Consider the following 15,490-nt stretch of genomic DNA (forward strand, 5'->3'; position numbering starts at 1 on the left):
GATGATCCTTGCGGGGCTTCCAATCATTAATTGCACAGGACAAGAAGAGCATGATTCACTTTCCTGCAGGTCATGTGGAAAAAGCCAGGATCTTAGGTCACCACCAGTATGACATGGTCCATAAAGTCTTTACCATGATCATAGCTACATTATTAAGAAAATGTTATGTTTCGTTAATGAGTCACAGGTTAACAAAAGGCATTTATGTGTGTTTCATGGTTGATCCTTCCAATAACCCTCTGAGGTGTACACAGTATGTATCATTATCCCCATTTTACAAGTGAGAAAACTGAGGCTTAGGAAGATTAATAGACTTTCCCAAGGTCATAAAGCTGATAAGTGCTAGACTGGGATCAGAATAGAAGTCTTCCAAGCCCTGGTTCCATGCTTGCTCTACCATCCCACACTTATCTGACATCACTTGGTCCAGTACATTGGGAATCAGGTAAGTAGAAGCTCTGTGTTGTCAGAACCACACCCAGAGGGGGGAGAGTGGTCAGGAATATAGAATTGCATCGTGATATGATTGTATTCATTCACTCTATTGACAAATCAGAATTTACCTAAGGGAGTTAACTAAGACTGTAGATAAATACCATAAATGAACTAGTAAAGAAACAGGCCCTTCCATTTAGGTATTATTTTCTAATGCTTTGTCTTTACTCCCCAAAATAATCTCATACAGAATTTACTTCCAACTAATTTGTAAATGTGAGATTTTTTTCCTGTAATATTTCTATTCATAAATGTCAATTAAAATGGCCAACGTGTGTTTGCAGAGTTGTTAAGATGCCCACATCCCATAATGCCCTGCGTTCAATACCCAGCTCTGCTGCTAGTTCCAGCTTCCTGCGAATGCAGACCCTGGGAGACAGTGGTGATAGCCCGAGTGATTGGTCTTTTTTATCACATGAAAGACCTGGGTTGGGTTACCAGCACCCAACTTTGGCCCCAGCAGGAGGCAGCTGTGGTTATTTGAGGAATGAACCAGCAGATGGAAGTTGTCTATCTCTTTTTCTCCCTTTCTCTCAAATTAAGTGATGAATTTAAAAAATTGCCAGAGGAAGAAAACCAACAAGATAACATCTGCTTATATCTTGTTCTTAGTTAACTTAGCTCATTCCAAAGCCCACTTGGGATTTTTCTGCCTTACTTAACTTGGTTATCCATAGCCTAGCACATGGTGTAGTTTCAATCTTCCTAGAGCTGCAAGGGGGAAGGGACACAGGGAGATAGGGTGGAGGTGAGGACCAGTTCCTGAAGCCCAGTGATAAGCTGTTGGCAGGAGGCAGAATAGATGCCTGGCAGACAAACATAGCAGCAGGCTCTCCAGATTCTCCCTGTGATGACGAATCCCCCCCCCCACCTTCCCCATCCTAAAATGCATCTCTCCCATGCCCTGTGTACTGCGTAAGCCTGGTACTCAAGCCCCACCTCTCAGATGCTGTCGTTACATCAAAGCTCCACCCTTAACCCATCAATGCTTAACATTAAAACTTCAGAGTTTAAACAGCTGCATGAGTTCGGGGAGACAAATCCTGCTCGACCCATAACATACTGCAATTACAAAATCAAGCTGGTATCATGGAGTTTATCACTGGGTTTGCTATTATGGTTCTAGTGAAGTATATTTTCCTTAAAAGGCAAACCACCCATCTCTGGTTACTCCATTACCTCAACTCATCTATTCATGTCTAGAAGGCTATGGCTGCAAGTTTACAGCACTTTATGGTTGTCCTAAATCATGGTCCTGCTCACTTTTGACTCCCAGTTGATTCCAAGCTTCAGACCAAGTCACAGATACACTCAAGACCAGTTGTATCATTGATCCAAACACCGTAACCAATCTTTTCTTCCCCACTCAGGGCACACACATGCTTCAACCGATTGGATCTTCCACCGTATCCCTCCTACTCCATGCTGTATGAAAAGCTGTTGACAGCAGTTGAAGAAACCAGCACCTTTGGACTTGAGTGAGGAAGCAGAGCCTCGCCTCATGTTTTCCTGGCCAGTGACCCCATCACCCCTTCTGAGATGATACCCATCTTCCTTTCCCTTAATCAACTCTCCTTTGGTTTTGGTATTCCATGATTTTTATTTCCAAACCAAATCAGGATTGACAAAAGCTGTGCATGAAGAACTGCCTTCTTCTAAGATCTAACCTTCAGGCTTCTGTCTTCTGTTTTCAATGAACTGCTAGCCTGTATGCAATATTAAAAAACAGCTGTCTCAAGGTCTGTGTATATCTCCACATACCTCCATTACTAACAATGAAATACGAATGCAAGTTATGCTACATTTGACCAAATGTTAATAAATGTTTACTTCCATTTCTATTATTTAAGGGAAAATTTGAGCATTAAGCATTCCAAGCTTTTATACGCCCATGTCTTCTGAGCAAAGTCACCATTTTTTATAATTTCCAACAACCAGCTCCAGAACTAGGCGCTGATCAGCTCTTTGTTTTCCTCCCACTCTACTTTTTCCTGTGCATATCATCCATCCAAAGGACAGCAGTGGCAAAGCTGAGATTTTTATACATTCAACTCATGATTTACGCGTGGCATCAGTCTCATCAGCTGGAACTAGCCTAGACGTATGGTGCAAATACGACACTTCTAACAATTAACAGTGGCAAGAAAAACACCTCCTGCTGATGTGCATCCCAGGAGTTGTGGGGATTGTGGGCTCAACTTGAGTTCAGAGAAGTCTAGGAGGGGACGCACCCCTAGAAAACACCCACCACACGAGAAGCACAAACCTGTGCACTTGTCCAAAAAGGATCTTCCTGATTGATGGAGCCTGAAGAACAAGGCGTCCACCCCTGTGGTGTTGTGTAGGATGTTGTAAAGCAAACGGGAAAGGGGGAAGAAGGACCTATTTCATTGGTTTCTGTACTGTTTTGTTTTATTCAGTCTAGTGACCGTTCTCCATGAAAGAAAAAAAATGTATAGATAATCTTATGACTTTTGTTAAAGCCCAGTTGCACTTGCTTGGCAGACAATTTTTTTTATTTTCCACTTTGATATTGGTCTTTATCGTGTTGTTCCTTCTGTTTTTTTATTTTGAAAATTGTGGTGTTCAGGTTCCTTCACATCTGAATGTCTGGGGACCACACTGACGAGAAGATACAGAGAGTGACGGTGCTTGTTGGGGATCAAGGGCAATTTAGTACTTCTTCTTCATCTGTAGCAATCCTCCTGGGGCAGAAACATAACAGCCCAAAGGCGCATTGATTTGTGTCAAAATATTCAGTTTCTCTTAGCGTTCAGTAAAAAATATCTTGGAAAACTTTGTGTTTTCAGAAAAATAGTTGCAGGCTCCAAAGACAGCCTAGCATCCTCAATTACATTTCAAATAAACCCAACCATAATGGCCGTTTGCTATTTTTCTAACCTTGTTATCTATGTTGTCTAAAATATGTCATAAATGAAAGTGTTTTTCTTCACTGGGAAAAGAAGAGCTAAAGAGACTCACTATGTAAACTTCACACTGTTGTTTTCACTGTATTAAAACAAGAGGGAAATGTGAGAAATATAAGGTGAGGTGAATTTCATATGAAGCCATGCCTGCCATCCATGATTGCTCATTGGACCAGTTTGTGTCTGGACAGTGCATTATTTGTGTTCCCTCCACTCTAAAGCATCCTTTGATTCATAATTATTTACAAAGTGCAGAAACCCCCCCCCCAACTGCAGAGAACCTGTTGTCAGTCAGGGACTATGTATTATAAAAATTTAACCTTCTATTATTATGAAAGAATATTTGCCATGATCAAATCGAATGTGTAGATTATAGGATACAGAATTTGGGAGATAGACAAAATCAATACACTTTTCAGCCTTTGGGAAGTAATGGATTCCAATAGATTTGTTCATTACTTATGAAAACATAAGCATTGTGCGAGTAATTTCCCCATACTCTTATTCTAACTCTTTGAACAGCATCTTTCATATGGGGAGCTGCTTTCATTTTCAGATTTTGGTGACATAAACATGTAAATACTCATTAATTCAAGTAGTCAACTATTTTATTGGGACTCATACTATTTGCCAGGCATTACAAAGAGCGGAGGCTGCTCAAAAGACAGTCGGCTCCTGGAGAGATTTACAATTTATATTACTATCTATCTAATAGTATTAATATGTGTTCTACCATATAAAGAAGAAATGAGGTATTTTAGAAATTATATTCAGATTGATAACATGGGAATAAATGCATTTTCAACCAACTTTTCCTTATTCAGCAACAAGGCCATGGCTCTAGATGCATCCAAGTAAGCATAACATGAACAGTATTTCAGGAAAGTGCAGAACTCTGTAAGGAAGTCCTGATGTCAGAGATCCCTGAAAGAATGTGAAACTTGCTGAACAGGGCCCCAGTGACTGCTCACAACCTTGCGTAGAATCCTCAGGAAGGAAAGCAAAGAGAAGAGGAGCTCAGAAACCAGTATGGAGAGATTCTTGTTACCTTATATATGAGTTAGATTTTAAAATTACTCCTTATTTTATATATAATATATAGATTTTAAAATTCACTTTTCATTATATATAGGATGAAATAGTAATGGAGTTAAATTGACCAATTAATTTCACCAGATGGAGGTATGAACCACCCCAAATTGTATAATTCAACAGGTAAGGCAGACCTATTTGTTACCATCTGCAATCTATTTTAATTTAAAGCACAAGTTTTCTTCATGGAGGCAAATTGTAAAACTAATCACTTATAGGCCACAATCACCTAAACAGAATTTTTTAGACCTAGCTTTACTAAGAGTATAATGGCCTTAATTAGGGACAAATAAGAACAATAAATAAAAGAAAATGTATGCTGCAAGTTGAAAAAGTACTTTTGAGATATTATAAGGTATCACAGTAATTTCATGGATATCACATTTTATTCTCTAATATGAAGATGATAACCCAAAAATAGAAACTGATTCTGCAGGGTCAGGAGAAATACTCTGTTTCTGAATTCTTTCTAACTTTCTTTGTTCGAGGATACTTAAAAAAGAGCTAGTAGAAAATGAAATTTAAAAATAAGTTTATTTTGGTGCAAAAATTTTTTTGAAATCCAGGAGTAGTTTTTTCCTAACACACATTTTCCAGGAGCTTTTTGAGTACCCTAGCATATAAATTGGTAGAGACTGGGAAAGGTTTATTATTATTATTTTTTTTTACTGCGATCACTATTGTAGCACAAAAACTGGGAGGGTGGTGAAAGAGAGGTATATGACTTTTTGACAAATTTTAAATGAGTGAGATCTAAATTTCTGTCCTTTTAATACCTGATCATATGTCCTTTAACAGTAGATATACTTGTGTGGCAAGCCAATGAGCTGAGTTTTCTAGGACAGTTCTAAAGTTACATCAATTGCATTATTAACCCATGGGTCAAACCATGTGTCCAAAATTTCTTTCTTGCCACAAATGTTTTCCCAGTAAAGACAAAACACTTTCAAATGAAAGTAGTTAGAACTTTACATAAAAATGTGGTGCTTTATTATTATTAATTATGTATTTCAGTGTTCATTATTAAAACTACTGCAATACTATATCATACAAGTCTGGGATGGGTGTTCCAGCTATCATAAAGTCCAAAAGAGAAAGTGTTATTTTCCTGTTAGTGACATGTAGTCCCTTTGTTCTAGTAGAAAAAAAAGGTGCCTAGAGGTAGTACATAGAGTAAATACTGTTCCATTAGCCTACTTCCCGCAGCTTCCAGTTATCTAAGGGAATGTCTAAAACAATTTTGTTAAAAAGTCTTTGTTCTAGTCAAAAGCAAGAGAAGTCCACATTACTGGGCTGATTTTGCTCACATCCACAAGAGAAATGTCACGTGATACTCAGGCCTAGCTTTCTCTTTCATCAGCCACCTTCAAGGAATGTCAATAAACTCACTTTGGTATGGCACTGTGTATGCGCCTTATTGCACCTGGAAGCTTCGGGTACCAACTTGCAATTCCCCCCCTGCCTATTTTCCCAGTGGGTATGAGCAATAAAGCAACAAAGAAGGCTGCCAGCTGCTAGGAGGAACAATTCTCCCCAAAACTGACTTCTCAGAGAGGCATAGCATGCACTCACACATCCAAGAATAAAGGAACAGTTTTTGTGGCAATGTCCTAGGGTGTGCCTATGAGAATGACATGCAAACCATTGGGTTTTACTTTGAGAGTGTCGTTTGTGTAAAACCCAGCGTACACTGACCTGCATGAATTTCCACATGCAGAGATGCTTCTTCAAAGGCTTCAGGACCCAGTGTGACCTTAAGACAAGGGTTACCACTTGGCAAACACATAGTGCCCTGTGGCGCAGATCACAACCTCCCAACATTGAAATGGCGTTAGTTCCTTCCATCTTCTAGATGACTCTGGCTCTCACTGGGTGGTTACAATCTGATATATTCTTTGAAGAGAAAGTATTTTATTATGGGAGAAAAGTGTGGGTGAGATTGAGAGAAGGAAAACTGAGCAACTGATTTTTAGATAGACATATCAATATTGCATCTTTATGTACCTGCTGGATTTACTGTAGATTGACTCTAATGGAAGATAAAGTATAGAAGGAAAATTATCCTAGACCATTAACTCCTATAGAGGAGTATATTATTTTGTTTTATAATTTTTCTGAAATCAAAATTTGTATTCAGAACACCTGATTTCTATGGCCATATTTTTCCAATACACCTGAGCTGACAACTCACTAGTAACCATATGCTATAAGGAAAAACAGTGACACCTACACAGCTCACTTTCTTTTCTTTTTTCTTTAAGATTTGTTTTATTTATTTGAAAGAGTTACAAAGAGAGGTAGAGACAGAGAGAGAGGTCTTCCATCCATTGGTTCACTCCCCAGATGGCCTCAAGGGTCAGAGCTGTGCCAATCCGAAGCCAGGAGCTTCTTCCAGGTCTTCCACGCAGGTTCAGGGGCCCAAAGACTTGGGCCATCTTCTTCTGCTATCCCAGGCCATAGCAGAGAGCTGGACCAGAAGAGGAGCACCTGGGACTAGAACCGGCACCCATGTGGGATGCTGATGCATCAGGCCAGGACTTTAACCCGCTGCACCACAGTGCTGGCCCCAACACAGCTCACTTTCAGATGTAGTTTATGTATGTTTAGCATTGGTGGTTCTTTACTAAAATAAATGAAGTTATGAGAACCCAGGAGAACCATCATCAGTCTTGCAGAAATCATCACATTTATGTCTGGGAATAGACAGATGCTTTTCTTTGACATGTTTATCTTGGAGATAAGGGCTCTGAAACAACGAGAGTTGATGCTCAAAACCACCAAGCTTTGTCTTGGGAGCTAGTAGTATGCCCTATCACAAAATACCTTTTGGGGTCCTGGGCTTCCAAGTTTACCATACTCATTAGGCAATTTGCCAGGGGTGATGTGTGTGTGAAGGAGAGGTGGAAGCTAAGAGTGAAATCCAGGAAGGCACAGAGGGTATGCATCCACTAAAGAAGGATGCACTGCTGCCTGTTCCCATGGCTCCATTGTGTGGCTTTGCTGTGGCTGCTGTTATGTGCCACAAACTGCGTGACTTAAACAATGATGGGAAGATGAGATCAAGGTGTGTTATGAGGAAGAGGGTTTGTTCTATTGAAGAGTTATGAGAGACATTCTATCCTATTCCTCTCCCCTGGCTTTTGGTGTTTTCCTGGCAGTGTTCGGCATTCCTTGGCTACAGAGCTCTGCCTTCACTTTCATACAATGTTCTCCCTGTGTGAATGTGTTAGCACATGCAATATGGGTGTGTTATATGCATATAATCCACAGGAATATTATTTGGTTTGCTAATTATTATTACTAGTTTTTGTCAATTTTAAACATAACCTAAAACAAAACTCTGACTTTTTCTTTCAGTAAGGGATGTATTTTGAGTCTGTATTTTGTGTATACAATGATTAGGTCTCCTTAGTGACTTACTGTTGTTTTTTTTTTAATTTTTATATATATATATATATTTTTTGACAGGCAGAGTGGACAGTGGGAGAGAGTGGTTCACCCTCCAATGGCCACCGCGGCCGGCGCGCTGTGGCCGGCGCACCACGCTGATCCGATGGCAGGAGCCAGGTGCTTATCCTGGTCTCCCATGGGGTGCAGGGCCCAAGCACCTGGGCCATCCTCCACTGCACTCCCTGGCCACAGCAGAGAGCTGGCCTGGAAGAGGGGCAACCGGGACAGAATCCGGCTCCCCGACCGGGACTAGAACCCAGTGTGCCGGCGCTGCAAGGCGGAGGATTAGCCTGATGAGCCGTGGCGCCAGCTACTTACTGTTTTTTAAGATTTATTTATTTGAAAGGCAGAGAGACAGAATGAAATCTTCCATCCACTTGTTCACTCCCAAAATGGCCACAAACTTAGAAGCCCAGAACTTCATCTGGGTCTCCCAGGAGGATGACAGGGGCCCAAATATTTGGATCATCATCCACTGCTTTCCCACACATATTAGCAGGGAGGTAGATTGGAAGTGCAGCAGCTGGAATTCAAATGGATGCTATGACATGAGATGCTGGTGTCACAAGCAACAGCTAACCTGCTGCGTCCCAATGCTGGCCCCAGTGGCTGATTTTTTAAATAAATATGTAATGGTCTTGTTAATCTCCAGCAATGTTCATCTAAAATTACAGTAAGAGTTAAGTGTGCATGCCCCACCTATTGTGTAAACATCCATAAAACCTTATACCTAATAAATGGAAAATGTGTGAGGCCGACGCTGTGCCACAGTGGGTTAAAGCCCTAGCCTGCAATGCTGGCATCCCATATGGGCACCGGTTTGAGTCCTGGCTGCTCCACTTCTGATCCAGCTCTCTGCCATGCCCTGGGAGGGCAGTAGAAGATGGCCCAAGGCCTTGGGCCCCTGCACCCACATGGGAGACCTGGAAGAATCTCCAAGCTCTTGGCTTCAGCCTGGCCTAGCCCCATCTCTTGTGGCCATGTGGGGAGTGAACCAGAAGATGGAAGACCTCTCTCTCTCTCTACCTCTCTCTGTAAATCTTTCAAATTAAAAAAAAAAACTTAAAAAAAGAAAACATGCAATTTTTCTAAGCACAGAAACATTTACGAGAAAATGATTACATTCAGGATACAAATGGTGTTTCAGTAAAGTGCCAAACATCTCGCTGGCTCACATTTCCCACTGCCCAAAGAGCATCTCTGTTCTGTGGGCTAACGGATGTATCAAACTTGTGTCAGCAAGGGTGAAGGTCAGGAAAGGAGAACACTCTGAGTGACTGGAATAGGGATTTATTACAGGGATGAACCTTACAGGGGCCCTGGCTCACTTGGTTAACCCTCTGCCTAGGGCACTGGCATCCCATATGGGCACTGGGTTCTAGTCCCTGTTTTTTGCTCTTCTTCCAGTCCAGCTCTCTGCTGTGGCCCGGGAGTGCAGTGGAGGATGGCCCAAGTGCTCGGGTCCCTGCACCCACATGGTAGACCAGGAGGAAGCACCTGGCTCCTGGCTTCGGATCGGCTCATGTGCTGGCCATAGTGGCCATTTGGGGAGTGAACCAATGGAAGGAAGACCTTTCTCTCTATCTCTCTCACTGTCTATAACTCTACCTGGCAAATAAATTAAAAAAAAAATTTTACATAGTTGTGGAAGCTGATGAATAAACTTGGATGCTTTCACATTTATTTGGCCCGAATCAGAATTGATGTCAAAGGTGAGGCAGGAAAGAACCAGGACAGATGAATCAAAGAAGGGCAGGTTGAATCTCAGGAAAACAGACTGGAAGCCACTCTATTTCTCACTGCTCCGACCTCAAAACCTCAAAAACATGGAGAAAGTTGGCTCTTTTCTGTGTGGCACTGCACACATATATGGTCTCCCCCACCCTGTCTCCCTTCCTCCCTTTCAAATGAACACATTTTTAAAGAAAGAATTCAATAGTTATTTCATGTAATATGCAAAAAGTAAGGTGAAATGGATCACAGACACAAAGATGTAACAACGAAGCAGAGAGGATGACATAGAGAATAGCTTTACAGCTAGGCAAAGATTCCTTTAACATCACAAGAAACACTATCACAGAAGTACAACTTGATCGACTACACTGCAATCTTCTGCCCATGCAGAGATGCTGTTATGAGAAATGAATACACAAGTCACAGACCGGTAGGAAATACTTAAACACATGTACCTGCCAAAAGATTTACTCACTGAGTGTGCAAAGAACTCAATAAAACAATTTTAAAATGAGCAAACGTCTTGAACACGTGCTTCAAAAAGATAAGCAAATTGCCAATAAGCACATGAGAAAGTATCAGTAGCATTAGTCACTGGGGAAATATAAATTTAAATAATAGTACAGGGGTTATACACTCACTAGGATAGCTACAATTTAAAAAATCAGAGAGTGCCAGGTATTGGAAAGGATCTGGAGTAACTGGAAGTCTCCTACACTGTTGCTAGGCATGTAAAAGGTTATAACCACTTTTGAAAACACTTTTGCAGTGTCTTAAGATTGTAATCATGCATTTACCCTGTGACCTAGCAATTCTACTTCCAGATATTTCCCAAGAGAAATAAAAACATTTCCACACAAAGACATATACAAGAATAGTAGCTTTATTCACAATAGCCCCAAACTGAAAACAGTCCAAGAATCCATCAACAAGAGGGTGGGTAAATGCAGGGTGGCATAGTGAAACCACAGAATCCTACCCAGCCTGAAGGAACTTCATACGTAGACAACCACATGGACAAATCTCAAAGACATTATGAGTAAAAGAAATCATACGCAAGAGTAATTTGTATATGACTACATTTATACATTTATATGAAGCTCCAGAATAGGCAAAACTAATCTATGCTGATAGAAGCCAGACCAGAGATTGATCTGGGAGTGGCAGGCATGGAGTGAAAGGAGCCCAAGAGAAACTTCCAAAGCCATGGAAGCTCTCATTCCTTCATAAGGTGTGGCTTCCATGGGTGTTTGCACTTTCAAAACTGGTGGAATTCAATGAATTTAAACAATGTCTCAATTAGTTGTTTTTATAAATCCTGTTTGCTTATATTTATAATTTTTTATTTGTCTAGTATTGTTCTATGTTCCTTTTTTCTCTCGCCATTTTTGGATTTAATTTTTTTTATTATTTCATGTCCCTCCTCTGTTACCTGCTTATATGGGTTTTTGTTGTTGTTGTTGTTATTTTAGCTGTTACTGTAGTGGTTACAATTAAAAGTAAGTGCTTTTTTTAAAAAAAAGATTTATTTATTTGAAAGACAGAGTTACAGAGGGACAGAGAGGGAGACAGAGAGAGAGAGAGAGAGAGAGAGAGAGAACTTCCATCTGCTGGTTCACTCCCTAAAGGGCTGCAACAGCCAGGGCTGAGCCAGGCTCGAGCCAGGAGTTCGGGTCTCCTACATGGGTGGCAGGGAGCCAAGTACTTGGGTCATCTTCTGCTGCCTTCCCTAAGCATATTAACAGGGAGATGGATTGGCAATGGAGCAGCTGGGCCTCGAACCAGTGCTTATATGGGATGTGGGTGTCAGAAGCAGCAGTTTAACCTACTGTGCCACAACACCAGCCTCAAAGTAGTACATACATTTATTAAATTCCAGAAAATGTTAAGGCTGTAGAACAGTTAAATTCCATTTGTTCCCTATTTTGTTCTAGTATTATATTTTAATTGTCTATACATGTACAACCCATATGGCATTATCTTTACTGTTTTATACAGTTCATATTATTCATATCTGGCCATGTATTATTAGCCTTTGCCATTTTCTGCATTCTTTTAGACACCTTTCATTTGGGAGAATTTTCCATTTGCCTGAAAAAATGCTTTTGGAATTTCCTTCAGTGTAGGTCAGCTGGTGATCCTAATGTTTCTTTGTTATAAAAATTTCTGTACTCAATTTTAAAGAATATTCTTACAAGGTCTATCACCTAGGTTGACAGCTAATTCTCTCCGTGCTTTGAAGCCTTTTGAAGGTGTTTGGGCTTCCATTGTTTCTTCAAGAATAGGCCCTCATTTTATTGTTGCTCTTTTGCACGTTATAGAACTGCTTTCTCTATTTTTTTTTTCTTCGTCTCTGTGTCTTGGTGGTTGACTGTGATCTGCCTACATATGATTTCCTCTGCTTGACATCCGGCTCACGATGTTTCTTAACTTCCTTTTTGCTGTTCATTCATTTTGAATAATTCCCAGCTGTTGTCTTTGCACAGACTGCCTCATTTATTTTTTTTCCTCTCTTTCTGATTCTCTGAATACTCAGGTGTCAGATGTTTTATCACATGGGTTTCATCCCTTTTCTGAACTTTATGTCCCTTTATCTCCTGTATTTCATTGTGCATATTTTCTCTTATTAGGCTAATTCTGGCTTGAGTTGTATCCAATCTGTTAATGAACTCATCATTCCAGCATTGCTGGAGGCTGAGCTAGCTGGCAGCTGAGTAAGATCCTCCACCCATCGTCTCCACACAGGGACACCAAGATGAGCAGCTCTCCAACAACCAACCTCGCTTTACAGAGGCTCCAGGAGCCAGGTGAGACGCTGCAACGCCAGCTTGCAGTATAATAAGAAAAGATGCATGGAAGGAGCCAGGAAGGAGGGAGTTGCCTTCTTCACCTCTCCTTCAACTCCAAGCAGCATAACTTAGAGAGAGGCCTCCTGCTTGTGGAAGGGAAAAGGAATTAAACCCAGGCCATTGTACCAGGCCCAGCACAGTAAAGAGTGCTGGGGAAAAACCCCACAACTCCTGTCCGCAGGCCAGTATCCACAGACTGAGCCCCTGGAACTGCTAGCCAGGCAGCCGAGGGGCTGCCTCCACCACTCCTCCCTCAATCTTGGGCATCACAGATCACAGGGAGACTCCACCTGCTGCAAAGTGGGGCAGAAAAGTGAGCATAGAGATACTTGATGGCCTTAGAAAGAAGGCAGCTAAGGACACAGCACTGCCATCTGCCTCTGGAGATCAACCCTGAACCAAGAGGGACCCTGCTCAGCAGGGGAAGCAAAAGCATGAGGTCACTTGCAATCCCCACACTGTAGGCACGGGAGGCATTGATGTTTGGAGGAACCTTCGGCCCTCACGGCCCCTGAGCTCTTGAGGGAGCTGCTGGGTTCCCACACTGGTACACTGCCCTAGAGAAAGAGTTCAGCCCATTATACCCTCTCTCAACTAGGCTCTCGTTGCAAAGAACCACCTAGAGACCTTGCCCACCTGGAGTCCTGTGGAGCAGCAAGGGCAGCTGCTCCCAACAGCTCTACCAGGCCATCCCCGTGAGCCACCCAGGATGCCTCAGCCACTCACTGTCAACCCCAGACCGCAATCAGGCAAGCGAGCCTAAGCAGCCCGGCACTGAGGCCACTGGGAAGTCTCACCCCCGCATCCCCCCTCCCCGTGGCCCCAGGAAGTAGAGCAGTGAGTTCTCAGAAGCTCAGCCCACTGAGACCTGAGAAGCAGGTGCTCAGCCCCACCTGCCCTCTCTTAGCTTTGGGAAACAGCGGAGAAGACCTCCATGTAGTCCCCAGGGAGCTTTGAAAACTGACAGGCGCCCTATCTGGGCACACCGGTGCAGCCTGGCCCCACACAGCTTTCAGATACTGACAGACACCCCGCTCTACCACTGGGCATTCTAGACCACATCCACTTGGGCTTATAGGTTGGCCCTACTCTCACACAACCAATGGAAATTACTGCCCCCCCTCCACATGGTAGACCACACCCAGAGCTCCCAGCAAACCCGCCCTACCCAACAGAATTACATCCAAACTGTATAATCCCACAATCCCTGAGGCAAGGCCACTGAGACCCCCACAGGCATTGCCAATGCTGACTACAGCTGAAGACACTTCGTGAACACTAAACTGAAACACCTACGGAACCAAAAAAAAAAAAATACATATGTAACAAATAACCACGGACATGTTGTCAGCTGAAAGTCTTTTACTATAAAAAGCAATGTAGAGGCACAAAACGAATGAAAAAACAAAGCAAGTTAATGCCTCCAAAGGAATACAATAACCCAAGCAACAAATCACAGAGAAATGGCAATTGACTAATTTCCTGACAAAGAATCCAAAAGAATGACTTTAAGGAAACTTAATGATAATTAATAAAATACAGACAGAAAATTTGACCACATGAGAAAGATAATTTCATAATAGGAATGAGAAATGTAACAGATTGAGATAATAAAAAGGAATCGATCAGAAATTATGCCACTAAAGAATCGATAAATTAAAAATAAAGTTGAGAACCTTAACAGCAGAGTTGAACTAGCAGAAGAATTCCCGAGTGTGAAGTCAGGTTTCTTTTAAATAACCCAGATTAAAAGAAGAAATAAGTTTTAAAAGAATGAAGCAAGTCTTCCAGTGTTACGAGACACTGAAGTGAGCAGATTTTTGCATTCTGGTTATAGCAGAAGGAAAGCAAAGGAACAGGCATGGAAAACCTAGCGATTGGGATAACTGCTGAAAACTTTCCAGACCTTGGGGAGAACATAAGCATATCCAGGGCCAGGAAGCCTGCAGGGCTCGTGTTAGGCCGGGGCAGAAAAGATCCTCTCTGAGGCACCTGATAAAAACAGACAGAAGGCATCAAGGCACTCACGAGGGAGTCACCATGATGTTCATGGTGTTTTCTCAGTGTAAACCTTACAGGCTAAGAGGGCATGGTGAAAGCAAAGTTTGCCAGTCAGGAATACTGTACCCCAAAACGCTATCCTAAGAAAGGAAGGAGAAATGAAGGCTTATTATGCCTGGTTAAATCTGAAGGGCTCCTCACGACCAGCCCAGCTCTGCAAGAAATGCTTAAGGGGGTCCTACATTAGAAGTGAAAAGGGGGCCGGCGATGTGCTGGCATCCCGTATGAGCGCCGGTTTGAGACTAGGCTGCTCCACTTCCGATCCACCTCTCTGGTACCGCTTGGGAAAGCAGTAGAAGATGGCCCAGGTCCTTGGGCCCCTGCACCTGTGGGGGAGACCCGGAGGAAGCTCCTGGCTATTGCAGCTATTTGGGGATTAAACCAGCAGATGCAGGACCTTTCTCTCTGTTTCTCCCTCTCTCTGTGTAACTCTACCTCTCAAATAATGTCTTAAAAAAGTGAAAAGATAGTAAATACCATCGAGAAAATGCACAAAGATCCCAATCTCAAGAGTGGAGCCGATACACAAAAGAGAAAGACAAGACAACGCAAATGGCTCGTGTTTTCATTTTACTTGTTCTAGATTCGAAAAGCTCTATATTTTTCATCTGCATTCATTAGAACTGCAGTTCTGTAGGATTTTTAGATCACTCTTACCACCTTGAAAACGGGATGCGCGGGACGGGGAGGAAGGGGACCGGGAAGCCGAGGCCACCGGGAAGAGCGGGTCCCCCGTGGGGAGGGGACGGATTCCGCCCACCGCGCGGCGGCCAAGTGTCCGGAGGGGCCGGCAGCACCGCAGACGAAGGGCGCTGCGGGCGCCGAGGCGCGGGACGAGGCGGGAGCAGAGGCTGGCGTTCGCACGCGGTGGCTTCGGGGTGC

At 42.6% G+C, this 15,490-nt stretch overlaps 1 protein-coding gene across 7 annotated transcripts in view; it reads left to right on the top strand.

The window, feature by feature from the left end:
- The window catches only part of HECW1 (HECT, C2 and WW domain containing E3 ubiquitin protein ligase 1), a 408,266-nt gene extending 402,352 nt beyond the window's left edge, over positions 1–5,914 (top strand). For 5 of the 7 annotated variants that reach the window (XM_051852912.3, XM_089315664.1, XM_051852913.3 and 2 more), the window contains one exon: positions 1,866–2,001. Coding sequence is in view for 2 of the 7 variants with exons in the window: in XM_089315665.1 (XP_089171791.1) it covers positions 1,866–1,977 (112 nt within the window). In the remaining 5 variants the exon portion in view is untranslated. Of the gene's footprint in view, positions 1–1,865 lie in introns of all 7 variants that reach the window. The other 2 variants (XM_089315665.1, XM_089315662.1) reach the window with 1 other exon arrangement.
- The last annotated feature ends 9,576 nt before the right edge of the window (positions 5,915–15,490 follow it).

The sequence above is a fragment of the Oryctolagus cuniculus genome, chromosome 16 (genome assembly GCF_051225735.1).
Source record: "Oryctolagus cuniculus isolate XC-2025 breed Fujian yellow rabbit chromosome 16, ASM5122573v1, whole genome shotgun sequence".
In the NCBI taxonomy this organism is placed as follows: domain Eukaryota; kingdom Metazoa; phylum Chordata; class Mammalia; order Lagomorpha; family Leporidae; genus Oryctolagus; species Oryctolagus cuniculus.